This window comes from Halichondria panicea, chromosome 7, assembly GCF_963675165.1.
Source record: "Halichondria panicea chromosome 7, odHalPani1.1, whole genome shotgun sequence".
In the NCBI taxonomy this organism is placed as follows: Eukaryota; Metazoa; Porifera; class Demospongiae; order Suberitida; family Halichondriidae; genus Halichondria; species Halichondria panicea.
Window position 1 is genome coordinate 7257203 of NC_087383.1, and position 20249 is coordinate 7277451.

Genomic DNA, 20249 nt, shown 5'->3' on the forward strand with positions numbered 1-20249 from the left:
TCTGGTTTTCAACATGGTATATGCATGGCCAAATCTCTGCTATCAATTGCTGAATGCCTTTGTGATGGGCTAGTCGGTATAGGACCAGAATAAGTTAATTATGACGTCATCATTAAGAGGCGTAGCTTCCGGTCATATGCGTGGCTAAGTTTTGCCCCCTCTTCAAAAGATCCTGCATGGCTATAATTATGCTCTAAACCACTTCCCTCTCTCTTCAATCTATATTGTCTGACTCTCTCATACTCTCTCATACTCTGGGTATAAACGCCCAAAAATTACATGTATTGCGCAAGCACATGCATGCATGTGGTAAAATGTATAATTATAGCTTGCCTACCTGCCTACCAATACGTTTACATGGCATGTATTAACCCAGTGAAGTAGAGCATATTCATAATGGTATTAGTACAACCAGTATAGGTTGTACATAGGATTGACAGTGCAATTGTGTGGTTTGCACACATTTTGACTCGGTGTATAGACTGCATGCTCTATTTCTGCAGGGAAAGGCCACATCAAGAAACTGACTGGGCAGATAGCTTAGTTAGCTTTTTAGTCTATGAATATTCTCACGCATTACTATTTATATTATTTGCACTATTTTCATATTTCACGGCTTTTCGTCTGACTAAGTATTAAGAAAGATTCTTGAAAAACATTTCCTCCTTGTACAAACATGTTCAGAAGATTCTGGATACTGCGTCTATAGTTATAGTCGACTACAACCTGCATGGACCATGCATGGGTGTTTTTCTCAGAATTGCGTTTGCTTCCAAGAGGCAGATGACCTCTCAGGCTCCAACCTATGCAATTCTGCAATCTTTACATGACTGCCACAGCAACGCACATGCATGGCAATAACTTATGAGATGGGCGTGGCTGTAACACAAACCTCCTTTTCTTCAGTTCAACTTTTCATTCTCTCACCTCAGGTATGCTATTTATGCTAGACGTATGCACTGACTAGCATAGATGTACTATAATATGCCTCCGGGAGGATTTTGCATTCACTTCGAACTACATCTACAGTTATAAACATGGCTGTCACATAGTTCCTTTCACTTTCATTATTGAAGAGTATGATACTCTGTATACTGAAAAAAGAAAGGGATTCGAACTAAAAAAACATTTGCAATGTGTAGCTAACGTTGCTATAGGATTGCCAGGAAAAGCACGAAAAAGCGTATAAACAAGAAATTCGGCGAGTGCATATAATTATAACTCCAATCAGTTATAACGTTACAACATGTACAGTCAGTGTTGATATTACATTAGCACAATTAACAATAAATAAAAATTATTATTAGACAGTGTTCCAAGCTTCCATGCATCCACCAGTCCACATCATCACTTCCATGTCACGTGTATGCATGCCTGTGCTAAACTCTGTATTTAGGTCAACACGGTCACAAAAACATTCTAAAATGTATGTAATAGCGTAAATATTAATTTTGTACATGTGAATGACGTTGTAATGGATTAGAGTTATGCACTCACCGAATTTCTTTGTTTCTTCGCTTTTTCGTGCTTTTCCTGGCAATAATTATATCCTAGTATTTTTTAGTTCGATTAATATAATAGTTGCTTACTGTATATATACTCCTGGTATAATAATAGTGCGGCATTGTCATATTATTTTATTACAACCGCTTATCCATTGGCAAATGTGGCGATATCTGGTACTTGCTGCATGATTTCTGTAACAAGCTCTCATCTATACTGACCTCAATTTTGGTCCCATTAACCCACACCCAGTACCCCAGTGAAACCCTTGACACATAATGGCTGGAATGTACAGAGGATTTTTATGTTTTTGGCGGCCTCGAAGTGCCGAACTAAGGTGAGGGGCACGGCACATCCAATCCAAGTTAAAGGAGGCTTTCACTCCCCCATTAAGATCCTCCCCATACACACGTTCGGTGGGGGCGCAAAAGACGGGCAAAAATTACGCTTTACTACAATCATGCAACGATTTTAGCAAACGTGTGCAGCTCAATATCGAGTCAATGGCGGTTAATATGGTATAATTATGATCTCAGAAGAACACTGACGCCAGTCTGTATAATTATATCTAAAGTGATGATCACCTTCACCATGGAGCTACAAGAAGAGCCATACACAGTAAAAATACATTCGTTACAGTAACATAAAACATGAATGAAAAGCTACAAGAAGAGCCATACACAGTAAAATACATTCGTTATACAGTAACATAAAACATGAATGAAACACATGCATCTTTTGAAATTTCATGTAGAAATGACATACATTTCTGTCATTCAAACTAAATACGATGATGCATAATATTATTACTGTTTTTGTTGTTTAAAGAGCATGGCATACTATAGTCACACATCCACCACACACTAAGATAATATTTTTATATCCACACAACACGCTAATTAACTGCCAGGTACGGCGGGTATATTTCAAGGGTATAAAAATGTTTGCGGTTTTTGCTGATTCAGCATGTACTACGAACATTTACCCAGAAATTTAATATCACATGCATGCTGCAACAAGCCTGCTATTCCGCGTAAATTAAATCCACGAAAACCTTTCTAACGGTCGTTCTGTGAAAGATACCCGCATACACAAATATGAAGTCATAAAGAGCTTCAACGTTGGGTTTAGCGTACGATCGATGCCTCGGGTATAATTATATTATCTGGGTTGTACATTTGCAACAGGAAATGTAAAAGATTGTGTCCAAAATAATAAAGCATCGGCAACTTACTGGTTGCTAATCATGTATGTGTCAAATCCCCTAACAAGTACTGCACATGCTGTATCAGCTAACTGTATACTAACTTACCATTGACAGCCACGTTGTGCTCCATGATGAGGTACTTGATAGTGTCCAGGTGCCCCTCTCTGACTGCCACTCCCAGTGGAGTTAGTCCATCACTGGTCACAGCGCCTATATAGTGGTGATTCAGAGGTCAGAGTTGTGGAAGTGTACGTGACAATACCTGATATAGTACAGTGATAATGGAATAGATACGTACAAACGAAATCTAGTTACTACAGTAGAACCTCGCTAATGCCAGACTAGACCCCATTCGAATACATGAAATTTCCAGATTAACGGCTATGCTCTATATAGCTTTCAATCTAGTGCTGCTCACCGTTAATGAGAGCTCTTCAGATAAACAGTAAGTTACAGTAATGATTTTTAGCTTCGGGGGATGCTTGAGCACGTACCCTGAGCCTATTGCTAGATACGCTACTGGGGCATGCGCATAATGGAGCAATAATAATCAGCTAATGTAACCAAGCCTTCTTATTGAACACCTATAGCTTCCCTGTCCCATACTCCATGTACTCACAGTAAGTGGTGTACCCAAGACATACACAATGAGTTATGAAGGGCCTAACATTTGATCATTAATATTGTTGAGACGTACACACTTAATGGGGAGGTAGAAAGGTCATTAACAATCAGTGTACAAAGATACTCACGCACCATTGATATCCACATTGCACTCATTGATCAGATATCGAACAATTGTTGCGTACCCAAACTTGCAAGCCAAGAGAAGTCGATTGTTCTCTGGAGAAAAAAAAATATCAAAAGGAGCATCTGTTGCTATAATTATAATCTATAGTCAGTAAAATTAATGACCTCCATGCACTCAACTCAGTGTACACCTAATAATGAATCTCACCGTCAACTTTGGTGGTTACATCACCTTCATATTTCAGTGTCCGCTCTAGGATACGAACTACTAGTGCAGAATCTGAGGTGAGAACAACAATTGCACTGTGACTATAGCTAATAATTATGTACAGGTTCACAATAACATGTTCAGCACCATGCATGTGTTTATACAACACACTGTAAGTTAAGAGTTATAATTATTGGGTGCACTGTTGAGTGGACTGTTTCAATACAGCGGTAAATATGTATTAGCTCCAGAAGCTATGTGATAATTATGGCTTCATCGCTTTATGTTGTCAAGTAACTTTTAGCTATAGCTTTTTTTGGGGGGTTAGCCTGATCTATATAACATGTCTCACATTCTCTCAACGTCATCATGCAGACAAGGTAACAGCATACAATTACAGAGAGTCCTTCCAGATAGACACAGCAAAAACACTAGCTTATGTTTTATGAGATGCATCATCGTATTTTAGTGTTAAAATGACAGAAATTCTATGAAATTTCAAAAGATACGTTTCATTAATTTTGAAATGTTTGTAACGAATGGGCATATCTGGAAGGACTCTCTCCAAGGGCGCCCTTGGTTAAATAATAAACAAGGACGTATACAGAAAAGAGGGCATACAACTCGATATCATGCATGCACCGAAATTCAATATAAGTCGAAGTGGTACATGCAGACTAAGCTAGAAAGACAAAACGTTGTATGCAGATCGAGAGAAAAAATTAATGTAAAAGAGAAAATGTAAATGCTATAGCTATTATCATGTTATAGTGTGTTCGATTCTGAATTCTTGATGCGTTCGTGTTTTCTGTACACGCACAGAGGACAGATGGGTTCGACGGGGTAGCAGAGTATAATAGTATGCATGTTCTTTCGAATGTGCCTCCCCATGCAGAAGCCGTTAGCTGCTAGATGCTGAGTTGCATGCCCTCTCCCACCTTCAGCAGTCAATTCCTTGATATACATATAATTATAGCTTCAACCATAAGCTAGCTATATAGCTCATGATAAACTGACAATTCTTCGCATAATAATTATGGGAAAGCACTTCAATTCGAGTACAAAAAACCTGTAGTGCTAAAAATAACTATTAATACGTTTATAATCAAGTAAGTGTTAATTCTACGAAACTACGTAACTTAAAGGTACATCCATTATACGTAACTATAATAATAATAATAATAGAAGCTCATTGATCCTTGAGCAGCTGTATTATAACAGCACTCTAGACATACACACACACACAGGGAATAATAACTCAGTACAACGAATACTACGCTATAATTATCCCTCAGGTGTGTATATGTGTGCAGCGAGGTATACAGTAGTATGTTTGTGTGTGTGTGTCTGTGTTTATCTCTTTTTCTGGTATGCCACAAAACACTATAATAATGAAAGCACCGCAGGTGCTGATGCCTCAGTGGAGGTGCCAAAGCTACATAACATAAAGCTAGTTTTTATACACACATTGATTATAAGTATAATTATATATTATAATGATGAACATCTTTAATTTTGTTGCATGCAATCAACCAAATAGTGGGTAATGATCAACCATGATCGATGCCAAAAGTTCAAGTCTGGCTGCAAGTCAGCAGAGCCTTGCAGCTCTCTGCTCACTCTTGCAGCTACCAATAGCTAGCATTCTAGTGCAGAACTAACTACTAAGTAGAGTAGTAACACTCGGTGAACAAGTTTTGCTACGGACTCTTCTGAAAAGGCTGCAATGGCATTCCAAGTAAGCAAAACTAGGCATAACTCGAGAACGAAGCATTATTTTGCAAATCCACGAACAAGTAAACATGACTAGAAGCCTATAGAAACTCTTACTTGCACTTCATTCATCCTTGAGCAGCTGTAGCGGTCTATATACACACACACACAGACACACAAACACACTACCGTATATACCTCGCTTGAGGCATAATTATGATACCACAATAATTACTCAATACGTTTATAATCTCAATTTATGTACTAACACGTACCAAATTGCATTTATTTCCTCTATAGACTAAAGGAACTGTATAATATTGAGCTCCACCCATGCATGCTGCATGCAGGAAGTGAATAGCTGAACCCTATGTGACCTTCCATGCAGTTTGCAAAACCAGCATGCATGCAAAAAATTATCTTTCATAACGCGAGTCAAGCTACTAACTAAAAACTATACTCTCTTAGGTGAATAGCTAGTTCAGTATGCAGCTATAACATGCATGGAGTGCTGAGCTCAACTGGAACTTCAAGTAAGCTATAATATATAATTATGTAGTAGAGTGAGGCAGGAGGGGTGCTCAAGCACCTCCCTTGCCTACGCCCCTGCTAACTGGATCTATAATAATATTATCATAGTATTATGTTACAGTTCAGTTTTACAAATCATTTACACCATTTAAATTCGTATTACAAAAACATTCATATTGACCAGGAACTTGGAATAAAAGGACCTCATTCATGTCTCACATTCTCTCAGCATGATCAGACAAGGTATAACAGCATGCACACTCTGTGCAGTTAAGGTTACGGTACACTGTTCCACCCACGCTCAAATTTGCGTGGGTGTTCAATGCAGTACACTAGTAAAATGGCTCTCATCTGGCAATGGTCACGTGGCGTCAATTCTAAGCAGCAGGAAACCCCTCCTTACCGTATAGTCTGCTGTTTCTTATTATACGAATAAAGGGGCAGGGCGACTCGAAGAGTTTTTCCCAAGAGAGTAAGTTGAAACAAAGTTACGGCCATTTCTAGCTGTTTTTGTAGGCTAATATGGCGACTGTAGAGTAGTAACAAGGATATATTTTTTGCTGTAAGGTCTCTATGAACAAGATCTCTTCGAGTCGCCCTCCAGTAAGTCTTTAGGCATCAAATACTGGTCAGAAAGACAATCTGGAAGCTATGCAGTCAACTTGACGCTAAAATTTTCAGTTTTTTCCAGCTGACCTCAGACCACTTCATTGGATTATAAGACATAGATACTTTTAGCTACAATAATAGCTAGCATTGTTTCATGTTCTCTTTTCATTGATAATCATTGCTAGTTACAAAAATAATGTAGTGATGAGAAATAAAGAAAATAAATATCTTATGAATTATTCATGAGCAATTAGTATACCGTAACCTTAAGGCCTGGGTCTCACAGGCACTGATAAGATTAATTTTATTCATTGCCTACATTTTATGTACAGTGCAACAACCAAAGAGAGTAGATTTTTTTTATTTTAATTTTTTTCACATTTTGTGGCATATCTTCTGAAGTAAAAGTGATATGATCTATTTGAGTGCAGGTACTGAAAGTTCAACTATTGGCGCTTCCATTGGACCACCACCTGTTACATCATATGACATCATCACTATGAAATGGCTGTCTGAAGATGTGTACCTCCAAAAATATGTTAGAAATAGAAGTAGCTTATTAATTTTGTTTAAGTTAAGATCTGAAATTTGTTGTGTATGTACCTGAGTATATTGCTCATCTTTTGAGCTTCAACGGAAGTCTGGGCTACTAGTAAGTTCTGAGAAATACTGCATTTTGTTGTTTTTTGGTGGCAAATAATTATGTTAGGAATACAACTTTCAATTTTATGCTAGTTAAGGTCTGATTTTTGAGAAGGATGTACTACAAAAGTGTAAAATTCATTTGCACTAACTTACAGGAGCTAAACAAGTCTCTTCTTTGCTAGAGCGGCCCTTCTTGTCAAAAATGGTGATTTTGCTCCGTTTTGCTACTTTTGCTGACGTATACAATGATATTCATTGATTTGTGACGTCACAAATCATCTTGTTGTTATTTGCTACATCCAAAGGTCATGTGATGTCTACCTGTAAATACACAGTTGGTGTTGGTCATTCTATGTCACAGGGGCGTGTCAATTTAGCCTTATACGTAGCCAAATCGCCCCAAAAGTCATAAAAAGCACTGTTTTTGACAAGATGGGCCGCTCTAGCAAAGAAGAGGCTAGCCTAACTCCTGTAAGTTAGTACAGATGAAAAGTACACTATTGTAGTACAGCTGCTCAAAAATCAGACCTTAACTAATATAAAATCGAAAGTTGTATTCCTAACATATTTGCCACCAAAAAACAACAAAATGCAGTATTTCTCAGAACTTACTAGTAGCCCAGACTTCTGTTGAAGCTCAAAAGATGAGCAATATACTCAGGTACATGCACAACAAATTTCAGATCTTAACTCAAACAAATAAGCTACTAACATATTTTCGGAAGTACACATCTTCAGACAGCCATTTTATACTGATGATGTCATGTGATGTAACAGGTGATGGTCCAATGGAAGCGCCAATAGTTGAACTTTAAGTACCTGCACTCAAATAGATCATATCACTTTTACTTTAGAAGATATGCCACAAAATGTAAAAAATGTGTACCAAAAAAAAAATCTACTCTCTTTGGTTGTTGCACTGTAGATGATGTAGATGATGTAGTGTTAATGAGATTCATAATGTTTATTAATGTTATTCATTGCACATGACGTCATAAGGTCTAGTAACCTCGATCCCAGCCCGATCCGTCTCCAATTAAACGCTAGGTCGCCTACAAGGCCTGGTATTGATTGTATTTGGGCGTGATCTGGGCGTGGTTTTTTAATACATAAAACAAAATTAATTGACTCTGTGTTACAACAAAAAATGAATCCTCCAACAGTGGTCTTCAACAACAGCCTCTGGGGCAGTATACAGCAGGAAATACTTCCCAGAAGACACTTCTTTGGCAGTGGCAACCAAATCTTTGTCGATTCCTTTTATTGCTACTGAGGATGGCAGCAGAAACACCTCTATTGTTTAGACTCCTGACCTGGTCAATCATGAGTCTCATGATGAGAGATACAAGGGGAGACAAGAACAACACTTTTGTCAACAGGAGGAGCCTTGGTCCTACCTAGCTTGTAGTCCATTAAAAAGGGTAGCAACTGATATAGCAGAGAGACTTGCCATACCCCGTTGGGAACCAGATAAACACGTCCCTTCCCTCAAACAGTAGCTTGAGAGCCTGGGCCTGTTCTGCCACGAGAGTGAGGCCATCTTGCTTCAAACAAGACAACGCGTTGCATGCCATAACTAGCTAGCTGTAAATTGAGAACATGACACGGAGCTACATTACTGTAACTTTTACGGGAGTAAAATGCCTCTACGTACACCTTTAGTATTACAGAAAAAAAGCAGGAAACAAAATGTGAAGAATCTCTGCTTTAGTTTCCGGTTCCTGCCAAGCTAAAACTATTATAGATTATCTTTGCATGGCAACAAATTAATACGGCGGACTTAGAGTAGCTGTTTAGGCCCTCAAAAGATAGAGTATGTTGTTATGATTATGTTTCATTGATGGGAAGTAAAAATGTCTAAAACTTTCTTAGCTATGCTAGCTTCTTTAGCTCTGACAGCCACTCTAGAGGTAGGCTATTTTGTGTATCTCAAGAATACAATAACTCCTACTCTTCCCATCAAGGATACCAGTACCTAGCTATGAGATGTTCATCTAGCCTTGTTTTTGAAGCTTGATCTTGGCATCTTCAACGCCGTATTTGCAGTTCTCTTTCTGAAAGTGGCATGACGTCATCACCATTTATGGGACTAATTAGCATAATTAAATTAAGCTAATTAGTTTTTTGGAAAAAGAAAACATTGAGCTTCATTTTGGATCATCATCCACTGTATATTGCAGCAGTATGAACATAGTGTAAATTTTGGTGTTGAAATCTGGACCCGGGCCTTAAGTGCGCAGAGCAGAGAGTCCTTCCATATGGATATCACCAGCTATATAGCTATCATGCACTGTACAAGCTAACTAGCTCATAGATAAATGAATTAATTAGCTAAATCAATTAACTAATAACCTTCGGAAAAGCACTTCAATTAAAGCCTGCAGTTGAGCATGCGCTTAAAATAAATATACGCTTATAGTCGAGTAAGTTATAGTTAAACAATGGCCTCGAGTGGTATATTTGATTTACACGCGAGAGTAATCTGATAAACCACGAGGCGCAGCCGAGTTGGTTTATCTGATTACTCGAGCGTGTAAAGCAAATATACCACGAGAGGCCATAGTTTAACTGGCTTGTACTATGTTTAGAACTGTACTACTATGTTTAGCTACTTCCTGTCATGCTTCTTCAATGAATATGCTTATAACTACTGTTTGACGTCACTGTTGCTATAGCTATGCAATGAATTTGCTATCTTTTTAAAAAGCGCGATGGCTGATTCAAGCAAGCGTCTATGATTCAAGCAAGCAATTGTGAAGGCTGTGTTTCTGCATCTTTATAGAAGGCACTTCAAGAAAGTACACTGGTGCTACTTGTCTACAAAGAGTGCAAATGTACCCGAAAATATCATTCCACAAGCCTACTGTACTGGCCCAGTGCAGTGCAGTCTCTTTAGTCTGAGAAACACTTGGCAGTCTGGACCCTTCTTACTGCTCCTGGTCCCATGCAGCAATGCAATAAGCAGGTTGTGACAACCAATGTTGAAAGTTGAAAAAAAGCAACACAAACAAACCAGTATCGTTCGGTTCACGGAGTTCTTCCAAATTTGCCTCCTTTTTGGAACTATTCATTGCTCGAACTTGGCTCTTTTTATGTTGACTAAAACATTAGTAGACCCTTTTTTGTATTGAATTCTCTCTAGCTCTAATATTGATTGAATTGAGTAGATCTAGTGTGTCATTGTTTTAATTGAAACAGTGTGTCAAAAAACCCAATTTTGTTGCAAAGGTGGGATACTGTATTCAGTTCTAGCTGTACATGTAGTTTGACCACAAGCCATGGTATATGGCGGTTATACACTAGGGTATAACAGCCATATACCATGGCTGTGGTCAGACAGGTTGTATAAGTAGTATAAACTACAACTGAAGCCTTTGATCTTTGGTGCAACCATAGTACAAGCGCTAATAATCCAGTTTCTACGGTATTATGTAGACACCCCTTTCTTGTGAAACAATCAAAGCGCATTGCAAATTACTTACCTCTTCTATAATTATTATAACACTCTAATACTTTTGAGCGAAAGCAAAAACATGGCAAGAGGCTTGCAACACTTGTTGTAACTGCATGTATACATGACTGAGATTGTTTGTAATAGTCTGCTAGTATACAGTATATAGCTTCATTGGCATTGACACGGCATTATTACCTGCGGTGTTTTCATGAGCACATGCACGAGCACATGCACATAGAAGGGGCAACACCAGCGAAAAAAATTCATCCAATGTGGGGCTCAAACCCATGATCCTCAGTCTGATGCTCTACCGACTGAACTTGACTTAATAGTTGCATATCTTCAAATTAACGAGCGCGCAGCGCGAATGTTTTTGGGAGTTCCCACTTCCGGTCACACGTTGTGCAGTAAGACTATAATATAGGGAAAATCCCATCCTCAGCCAGGGTATAAGTCCCATAATAGACTTGCGTAGAGCTAGTTAGCTGCTATGAACAGTCAACTAACTAACTTATAGGCGAACCCATTGAAGTTGATACATCAAAACAACAGGTACAATTACTACAAAAAGCTAGGTGGTAGTTGCACTAAAGCCAGCTAGCGTTATAATTATAGTGTAGAGATAATTATATCTACTAAGTAGAGTAGCAACACTCCATGGACGAGTTTTGCTACGCACTCTTCTGAAAATAATATTAGGCTTCCAAGTAAATAAATCACCACATGGGTTTCCGTATACACTCATGCATGTTTTAATTGTTATACACTAACAAGTTACTATAATAACTATGCAAAACAGTGACCAGTGCAGGCCCTATACCTCTTATCAAGGAATTGAGGCATTATATTGTACATACCAGTAGGTTAGCAAGGTGTTTATAAATGTACAACCTATTTAATTAATTGTTAGTATTTGACAACCCGGTATACAGCATAATAAATGCACAAAATTAATAATAATAATTGTATTACTATACTAACTTACCATTAACAGCCGCATTGCATTTCATGATGAGGTACTTGATAGTGTCCAGGTGTCCCCTACTGACTGCCAGTCCCAGTGGAGTTAGTCCATCCCTGGTCACAGCTCCTATAGTGATGCGCATGTCAGGAATTAGTCTCGAATCCAGGCCGATTAAAATACGGCTTGCATGGCCATGGTATCATATAGGTGTGGTCCGTCCACGCCCATGTACTATCTATTGTATGCCCATTGTGAAGATTAGCTAGCTAGCTGTGGCCCTCTATTAGGAAGGCTTATTTGCACACTATAATTATAGTCTGAAACCAGGAGAGGCTAGCTCTCATCTACCTCTATAATGGTCGTATGGTCGGAATGTTTGAACTTATTTTCTGTACAGACCATGGAAAATCTTTAAATTTGTGCTTCCAAATTAACTACGACCATACGACCATTGTAGAGGTAGCCTCTTCTGGCTTCAGAATGATGTGCAAGCCTTCTCAACAACGGAATAGAGGGCATAAGCCACAGAGACAAAGTATTTGAACTTATAGTAAACAAACTATTATTATAGTTATAATAAATTTTACAAAAGTTTCCTAATGTAGAACAAATCCTCAGATTCTGGGGAACTCAGTTTGTGCATGTGCACTATCATCACCCATGCAATAGATACCAGGCCGTATTTTAATCGGCCTGATCTCGAGGCTATAGTCAGGAATGTACAGTACATTGTCTTAGAAACCCTAACCAATGAAAACACCACGGGTGCTGATGCCTCGTGGAGGACAGTAGTAGATCTAAATGTAAAAGCGGAAAATGATCGACCATGATCAGTGCTAGTATGCCAGGGACTTCTATACATGGAAGTACAAACAGTCAACTATAGCTAACCTAAGCTAACCTGAACACTCCTTTGGCAATTGGTGCATCAAAACAACATGCAGGTACAATCATTGAATCAACATTTTTTACAATAGCTACAAAACTAATAAATAGCTAGCTGGTAGCTGTAGTAAGCCACAATAGCTAGACTGAAAGGGGGATCCGTGGCACCCTGGGATCTCCCCCTGGATCCGCCACTGCTATGGTGTTGTCGAGAAGGCTTGCACACTAGTCTGAAACTACTTTTATGATGGTTGGATGGTCGTGATTTGGTTTTTACAAATGAAAGCTTCTTCTGGCTTCAAACTAGTGTGTCGACAACACCACAGAGGGCTACAGCTAGCCAGCAAGTCTTCTCGACAACGCAATAGAGAGCATAAGGCACAGTTTCACAGGAGACAAGTATTTGTTAAAATTAATACGAAAAGAAGCAATAATAATATAATATTATAATTATGTGACAGGGCCTAGGAAAACAACCCTTAACGCGGGTATACCCGAGTTTATTTTTATTGTTGAATCGGATAAAGCGTTCTCTAAGCTTCAAAATGATACCAAGATCGACCTCTTAGCTATTTTCTATCCGAAGATATGTTCGAGGGAACGCTACGAAGTATTGCAACTTGAGCAGATGACGCTCAAACGCCATGAATAATTGAAGTTCAATTATTGATTTCCGGGCACTTCCGATCAATACTGCTGCTCAACCTCATGGCAGGAGACAGCTTCAGAAGCCATGAAACCTATTGGTCCTATTGCACAAGAGATATTATACAGAACAACACCTACAGTTCACTACTGATAAACCCTAAACACGAATTCAACTGACTAAACCAAATTAAACAGGTACTAACAGAAACACACATAAGCACACAACTAAAAACACTCTATACTCCCACTGGCGCTTGAAGACAAATTTCGGAGGCCGGCTAAAAGTCAAAGAAATAAGACTCCACAACACCAGGAGAGCTTGCAGAAGGCTACTAAAAGATTTTGAACCCAAAAAAAAAGACAAGAAAAACGTTAATTGACAACCAGCAATCCGTTTTGAAAATGGCTGAAGGATAAACGGCATGCATGTGCTTGCTTTCTATATATCGTACTCCAGTGTATCAGAAGAGGAAACATGCGCCACTATATAAAGAGTGTGACAACCATTTGAAGCAAAAACAACCTACTAGAGCTTAGACAGGCTTAAAGTACACTTATTGCTATACCTTATGAAAAATTGCACTATTTTCAAATTTCATCGTGTTTCGTCTGACTGACTATTACTTAGTATAACTATCTCCACTAAATCCATACAGTAATACAGTTACAGGCATGCAGTGATTGTTCCCACTCTTTTAAAACAAAATTAATTACAACCATTAAGGCAATTAAAAGTCGGATTAGTATCTTGAATAAGTGTAGTAAGTAATAATTATTCTTGGAAAGTCATTATACAAACATGTTCAGGATACAGCTTCTAGTCGACTATACAACTTGGACAATGGGCCTTTTTCTCAGAATTGCGTTCACTTTCACGAGGCAGATGACCTCTAAGGCTCCACTTTTCTTATTATAATTATACGCAATTCCCCCATCATGCATCATTCACTAATACTGGCAGGGTTTCGTAGAGAGGGAGGGCGTCCTGGGACCCTCCTCCCTAGAAATATAATGATGTCATAACAAAATGTATGTAATTAAAAGAAGTATTTATAGCACAAGTATAAGTTGTACAACAAAGGATCGATTAATAGTTGTATAATTATTGTGCTATTGTATTATTAAACCTGCTCTCTCTCCGCAGGGAAAGGCAACATCAAATTACTGACTTATCTGTTATTATGATATTATCCATAGATATTATAATACTGAAGATTATCACGAGTCTGTGCCAGTAAATGCACGACTGCCTGCAAAGCACGAGTGACAGTTATACTAGGCACACGGACGAGTGATATAGTCATCAGTATCCATGGTATAAAGCATTTATTGGATATATAGCAACCAAAATGCAGGATGAATCTGTACACGCGACATGCAGTTGTTTTGTCAACCAGAAGCAAAAAAATTTACTTTTCTCCCTGAAATAGATGCACAGTTCTATTTAACAACTATAGCTATGTGTAGAGAATAACCAGTTTGGGGTAACGATCAGTTTGACCCAAAAGCGTGGAGCTTGTATAGTATTGAAGATGTTCAACAGTAGAATAATAACAGCAATAAGGTACTGTGATGGCAACTGGTGCAACAACAATACATGGTGACTTAAATACAAAACATAATTATAATTATAGTAACTATGCTGGAATGGTCTAGAATATCAGTTCTACAGAGGTTACATCATGGCAGGAGACAGCTTCAGGAGCCATGAAACCTATTGTTCCTATTGCACAAAAGAAATAATTATACAGAACAACATGTACACCTACAGTCATCATGTTTTGTTGTTGCACCAGTTGTATAGTACCTCCATAAGGCTCCACTTTTCTTATATCTACGCAATTCCACCATCTTTAAAATAACTGCCCAGCAATGTCACATGGGCACGTGCGTGGCTGTGATACAGTGCAAGTGTATATATAGTATAACCTTCAACTCTCCATTATATCACCTCAGGTAATGTATGCTATAATTATAATAATTATTATGCTAGATGTATGCACTGGCTAGATCGACCATACTAGACACTGTGTTAGGCCTCCATATATACTCTTGCAACACCAGGGCTTCATAGAGGGGGGGGAACGAGCGCCCCCCCTGGCAATTGTATTGAAAATATGGGCCATAACGCACTGTGTTACGGCCTGTTACACACCAACCAAACAAAGAGTGTTTTTATAACAACAATAATGAGTTCTTTACGAAGCTACTTTAATTAAACTACTAATCTTCTATATGATATATATACTCTTTCTGTTCCATACGTCCACACAATTTCTTCTTCAAAGTCACTATTTCTGTATAAGTACAGAGGGCGATTCAATTAAGAGCGACCTTCATTAAGTGAGAAAGGCTTGTGTCGCTCAGGCTATGGCTTTTATCTATAGTGCATGCCATTCAACCTAGGCAATTAGATTTCTGCATTTTTTATGACATTCCTTAATAACTCTTAAGAATGAATTAAGATGCGATGTATGACAGTCTCTAAACACAACAATTTCGCAGATCCCCCAAGATACGGATATTCGCCGAGCCTCCCATTTTTCTGAAATGTTGATTTTCTCCCCCCTGTCAATTTTTTTCTGTATGAAGGCCTGAACACTGCTCTTCAAAGTACATCTATACACATGCAGTAAACATGGCTGTCATTTTATTATAATTATAATGGGTGTTTATTCCAGTCCTGTCTTCTCTTCTCTGCTTCTTGACATTCCTCTTAGGCATTTTTTCACATTTTCGAAACGTATAATACTTCTGTACTGAAGAAAGAAAGGGAATCGAACTAAAAAACTAATTTTGCACTGTGAAACATTGTGAACGTATGATTGGCAGGAAAAGCATGAAAAGCGTAGAAACAAGAAATTCGGCGAGTGCAACTCCAATCCGTTACAACGTCATAAATATTGGCTGAGTCCAAGGTCTCTGGTTTTGAGATCCGAAGGCCTGAGGCTGTAGCATCCCAAGCATATAGCGAGGGTGCTACTAAGGGAATATGATTTAGAATAGTACTAAGCAAGCTAGGCTATAATTATTAACACATTTAAAGAAGACTCTGAAACCAAGAGTTTCTACTGGGCGTTTAATCGCGAACATGCAAATTGAAACGGCAGCTGCTGATATTGGTGGGCGGGTTTGTCAAAGTTTATGGCTTCCAGTAGAACCTAGCTGCTTGGAGAAGTAGCTAGCTCTCATACTTGACAGCTGTAACTGTTCTAACTGCATATTCTGAGGCACAAAAGTGGCTGTGAGAGCAAGCTTGACTGTCTCCATTGATGTTCAAATGACTGTTTTGCTGTTTTTGCAGTAAGTAAATCAGTTGTTGACTGGTTGCCTAGTAATTATGGTTTATAACCAACCTCAGCCTCGGGCTGCGCCCTCGGCATTGGTTGGTTATAAGCCATAATTACTAGTCAACCAGTCAATAACTATAACATATTATGCATGTACACATTAAGTCTTTTCTTCTCATCTCAGACTCATGCAGACTCAGATATATAATCATGATAGATGATTATAATAATATATATTATCTTCTAATCTCTGCGCAGTTAAGGCCTGGGTCAGGCACTGATAAGATTAATTTTATTCATTGCCAACATTTTATGTAGATCATGTAGATCATGTAGTGTTAATGAGATTCATAATGTTTATTAATGTTATTCATTGCATGTGACGTCATAAGGTCAATGTATTTGCTTAGCTAGCTGCTAGAACTATTATAGATTATCTTTGGCAACAAATACCGCGGACTTAAACAAGGTAAGAGTAGCTGTTTAGGCCCTCAAAAGATAGAGTATGTTGTTATGATTATGTTTCCTTGATGGGAAGTAAAAATGTCCAAAACTTTCTTAGCTATGCTAGCTTCTTTAGCTCTGACAGCCACTCTAGAGGTAGGCTATTTTGTGTATCTCAAGAATACAATAACTCCTACTCTTCCCATCAAGGATACTAGTACCTAGCTATGAGATGTTCATCTAGCCTTGTTTTTGAAGCTTGATCTTGGCATCTTCAACGCCGTATTTGCACTTCTCTTTCTGAAAGTGCCATGACGTCATCACCATTTATGGGACTAATTAGCATAATTGAATTAAGCTAATTAGTTTTTTGGAAAAAGAAAACATTGAGCTTCATTTTGGATCATTTTGATGCAGCATACACTGTATATTGCAAATAATACAGCAGTATGAACATAGTGTAAATTTTGGTGTTGAAATCTGGACCCGGGCCTTAAGTGCGCAGAGATTGTTGTAGATACTACTTTCTGTGCTTGAATTCTCTCTTACTATTCTTAACTTTGCCTAATTCGACAGTACTTTTTGGCGAAAGCAGAACACGGTGAGAGGCATATAGCACAGAGCACGCGCTTGCAACACTCGTTGTAAGTGTATAATAGTCTGCTAGTACTGTATAGCTTCATTGGCGTTGGCGCTGCATTATCACCCGTGGTGTTTTCATTGAGCATATGCACATAGAAGGGGCAATACCAGCGAACAAAAATTCATCCAATGTGCATGGGGCTCAGACTCATGATCCTCAGATTAAGAGTCTGATGCTCTACCAGCTGAACTTGACTTAGTAGCAGATCCAAGAAAAAGAAAAGGGGATTTCAAATTAACGAGTGCGCAATACGAACATTTTTGGGAGTTATGCCCACTTCCGGTTACACGTTGTGCAGTAAGACTATAGGGAAAATCCCATGCATTCTCAGCCATGCAGGGTATAAGTCACATAATAGACCTGCGTATAGAGCTAGCTAGCTGCTATGAACAGTCAACTAATTAACTTATAGGTGAACCCATTGATACATCAAAACAACAGGTACAATCACTACAAAAAGCTAGGTGGTAGTTGCCCTAAAGCCATAATAGCTAGCTATAGCGTTATAATTATAATGCAGAGCTATATCTATACTAAGTATATAAAGTAGCAACACTCCATGGACGAGTTTTGCTACGCACTCTTCTGAAAATAATATTGGGCTGCAATAGAAACTCTTGTTTGCACTTCATTGATCCTTGAGCAGCTGTAACCATAATTATACCTCACAGTGGTGTTTCTAGGAAATGCAGCTAGTATAGGAGGGTGCTGAGAGCAAGCGCCAAAAAAAATGTTTGATTGCTACTATAATAATTACATGCATGTGTACATAATTATACCAGTAGGTTAGCAAGCTTACTTGGAATGCCATTGCATATCTATTGTATGCCAATTGTGAAGATTAGCTAGCTAGCTGTGGCCCTCTATTAGGAAGGCTTATTTGCACACTATAATTATAGTCTGAAACCAGGAGAGGCTAGCTCTCATCTACCTCTATAATGGTCGTATGGTCGGAATGTTTGAACTTATTTTCTGTACAGACCATGGAAAATCTTTAAATTTGTGCTTCCAAATTAACTACGACCATACGACCATTGTAGAGGTAGCCTCTTCTGGCTTCAGAATGATGTGCAAGCCTTCTCAACAACGGAATAGAGGGCATAAGCCACAGAGACAAAGTATTTGAACTTATAGTAAACAAACTATTATTATAGTTATAATTAATTTTACAAAGGTTTCCTAACGTAGAACAAATCCTTAGATTCTGGGGAACTCAGTTTGTGCATGTGCACTATCACCCATGCAATAGATACCAAGCCGTATTTTAATCGGCCTGATCTCGAGGCTAGTCAGGAATGTACAGCACATTGTCTTAGAAACCATAACCAATGAAAACACTGCGGGTGCTGATGCCTCGTGGAGGACAGTAGTAGATCTAAATGTAAAAGCGGAAAATGATCCACCATGATCAGTACTATATATAGTATGCCGTGCAGGAACTTCTATACATGGAAGTACGAACAGTCAACTAGCTAACCTAGGCTAACCTGAACACTCCTTTGGCAGTTGGTGCATCAAAACAACATGCAGGTACAATCATTGAATCACAATTTATTACAATAGCTACAAAACTGATAAATAGCTTGCTGGTAGCTATATATAGTAAAGCCACAATAGCTATACTGAAAGGGGGGATCCGTGGCACCCTGGGATCTCCCCCTGGATCCGCCACTGCTATGGTGTTGTCGAGAAGGCTTGCACACTAGTCTGAAACTACTTTTATGATGATTGAATGGTTATGATTTGGTTTTTACAAATGAAAGCTTCTTCTGGCTTCAAACTAGTGTGTCGACAACACCATAAGGCCACAGCTAGCCAGCAAGTCTTCCTGACAACGCAATAGAGAGCATAAGCCACAGCTTCACAGGAAATAAGTATTTATTAAAATTATCGGAAAGAAACTATATATATATAATTATATGACAGGGCCTAGGAAAACAACCCTTAACGCATGCTTGCTTTCTATATATATATATCATGCTCCAGTGTGCTCCAGTGTATCAGAAGAAGAAACATGCGCCACTATATAGCAGAAGAAGAGTGTGACAACCATTTGAAGCAAAAACAACCTACTATAGAGCTTAGACAGGCTTAAAGTACACTTATAGCTATACCTGATGAAAAATTGCACTATTTCAAATTTCATCGTGTTTTGTCTGACTGACTATTGCTTAGTATAACTATCTCCACTAAATCCATGCAGTGATTGTTCCCTCCTCCCTAGAAATATAATGATGTCATAACAAAATGTATGTAATTAAAAGAAGTATTATAGCACAAGTATAAGTTGTACAACAAAGGATCGATTAATAGTTGTATATTGTGCTATTGTATTATTAAACCTGCTCTCTCTCCGCAGGGAAAGGCAACATCAAATTACTGACTGGACAAAATAATGGCTTATTTATCTGTTATTATGATTATTATCCATAGATAATTATTATAATACTGAAGATTATCACGAGTCTGTGCCAGTAAATGCACGACTGCCTGCAAAGCACGAGTGACAGTTATACTAGGCACACGGACGAGTGATATAGTCATCAGTATCCATGGTATAAAGCATTTATTGGTTATAGCAACCAAAATGCAGGATAAATCTGTACACGCGACATGCGGTTGTTTTGTCAACCAGAAGCAACAAAATTTACTTTTCTCCCTGAAATAGATGCACAGTTCTATTTAATTAACAACTATAGCTATATGTGTACAGAATAACCAGTTTATGGTGACTTAAGTATAGGATAGACTACAC

The 20249-nt window shown here is 38.4% G+C and overlaps 1 protein-coding gene across 3 annotated transcripts in view; it reads right to left on the reverse strand.

The window, feature by feature from the left end:
* Positions 1-20249, reverse strand: part of LOC135338444 (uncharacterized) — a 43476-nt gene that overhangs the window by 5235 nt on the left and 17992 nt on the right. For 2 of the 3 annotated variants that reach the window (XM_064534566.1, XM_064534565.1), the window contains exons 5-8: positions 11606-11710; positions 3669-3740; positions 3467-3553; positions 2816-2920 (exon numbers count right to left, since the gene is read on the reverse strand). In XM_064534566.1, coding sequence (XP_064390636.1) covers positions 2816-2920; positions 3467-3553; positions 3669-3740; positions 11606-11710 — 369 coding nt within the window. The remainder of the gene's footprint in view (positions 1-2815; positions 2921-3466; positions 3554-3668; positions 3741-11605; positions 11711-20249) is intronic. The other variant, XM_064534567.1, reaches the window with a different exon arrangement.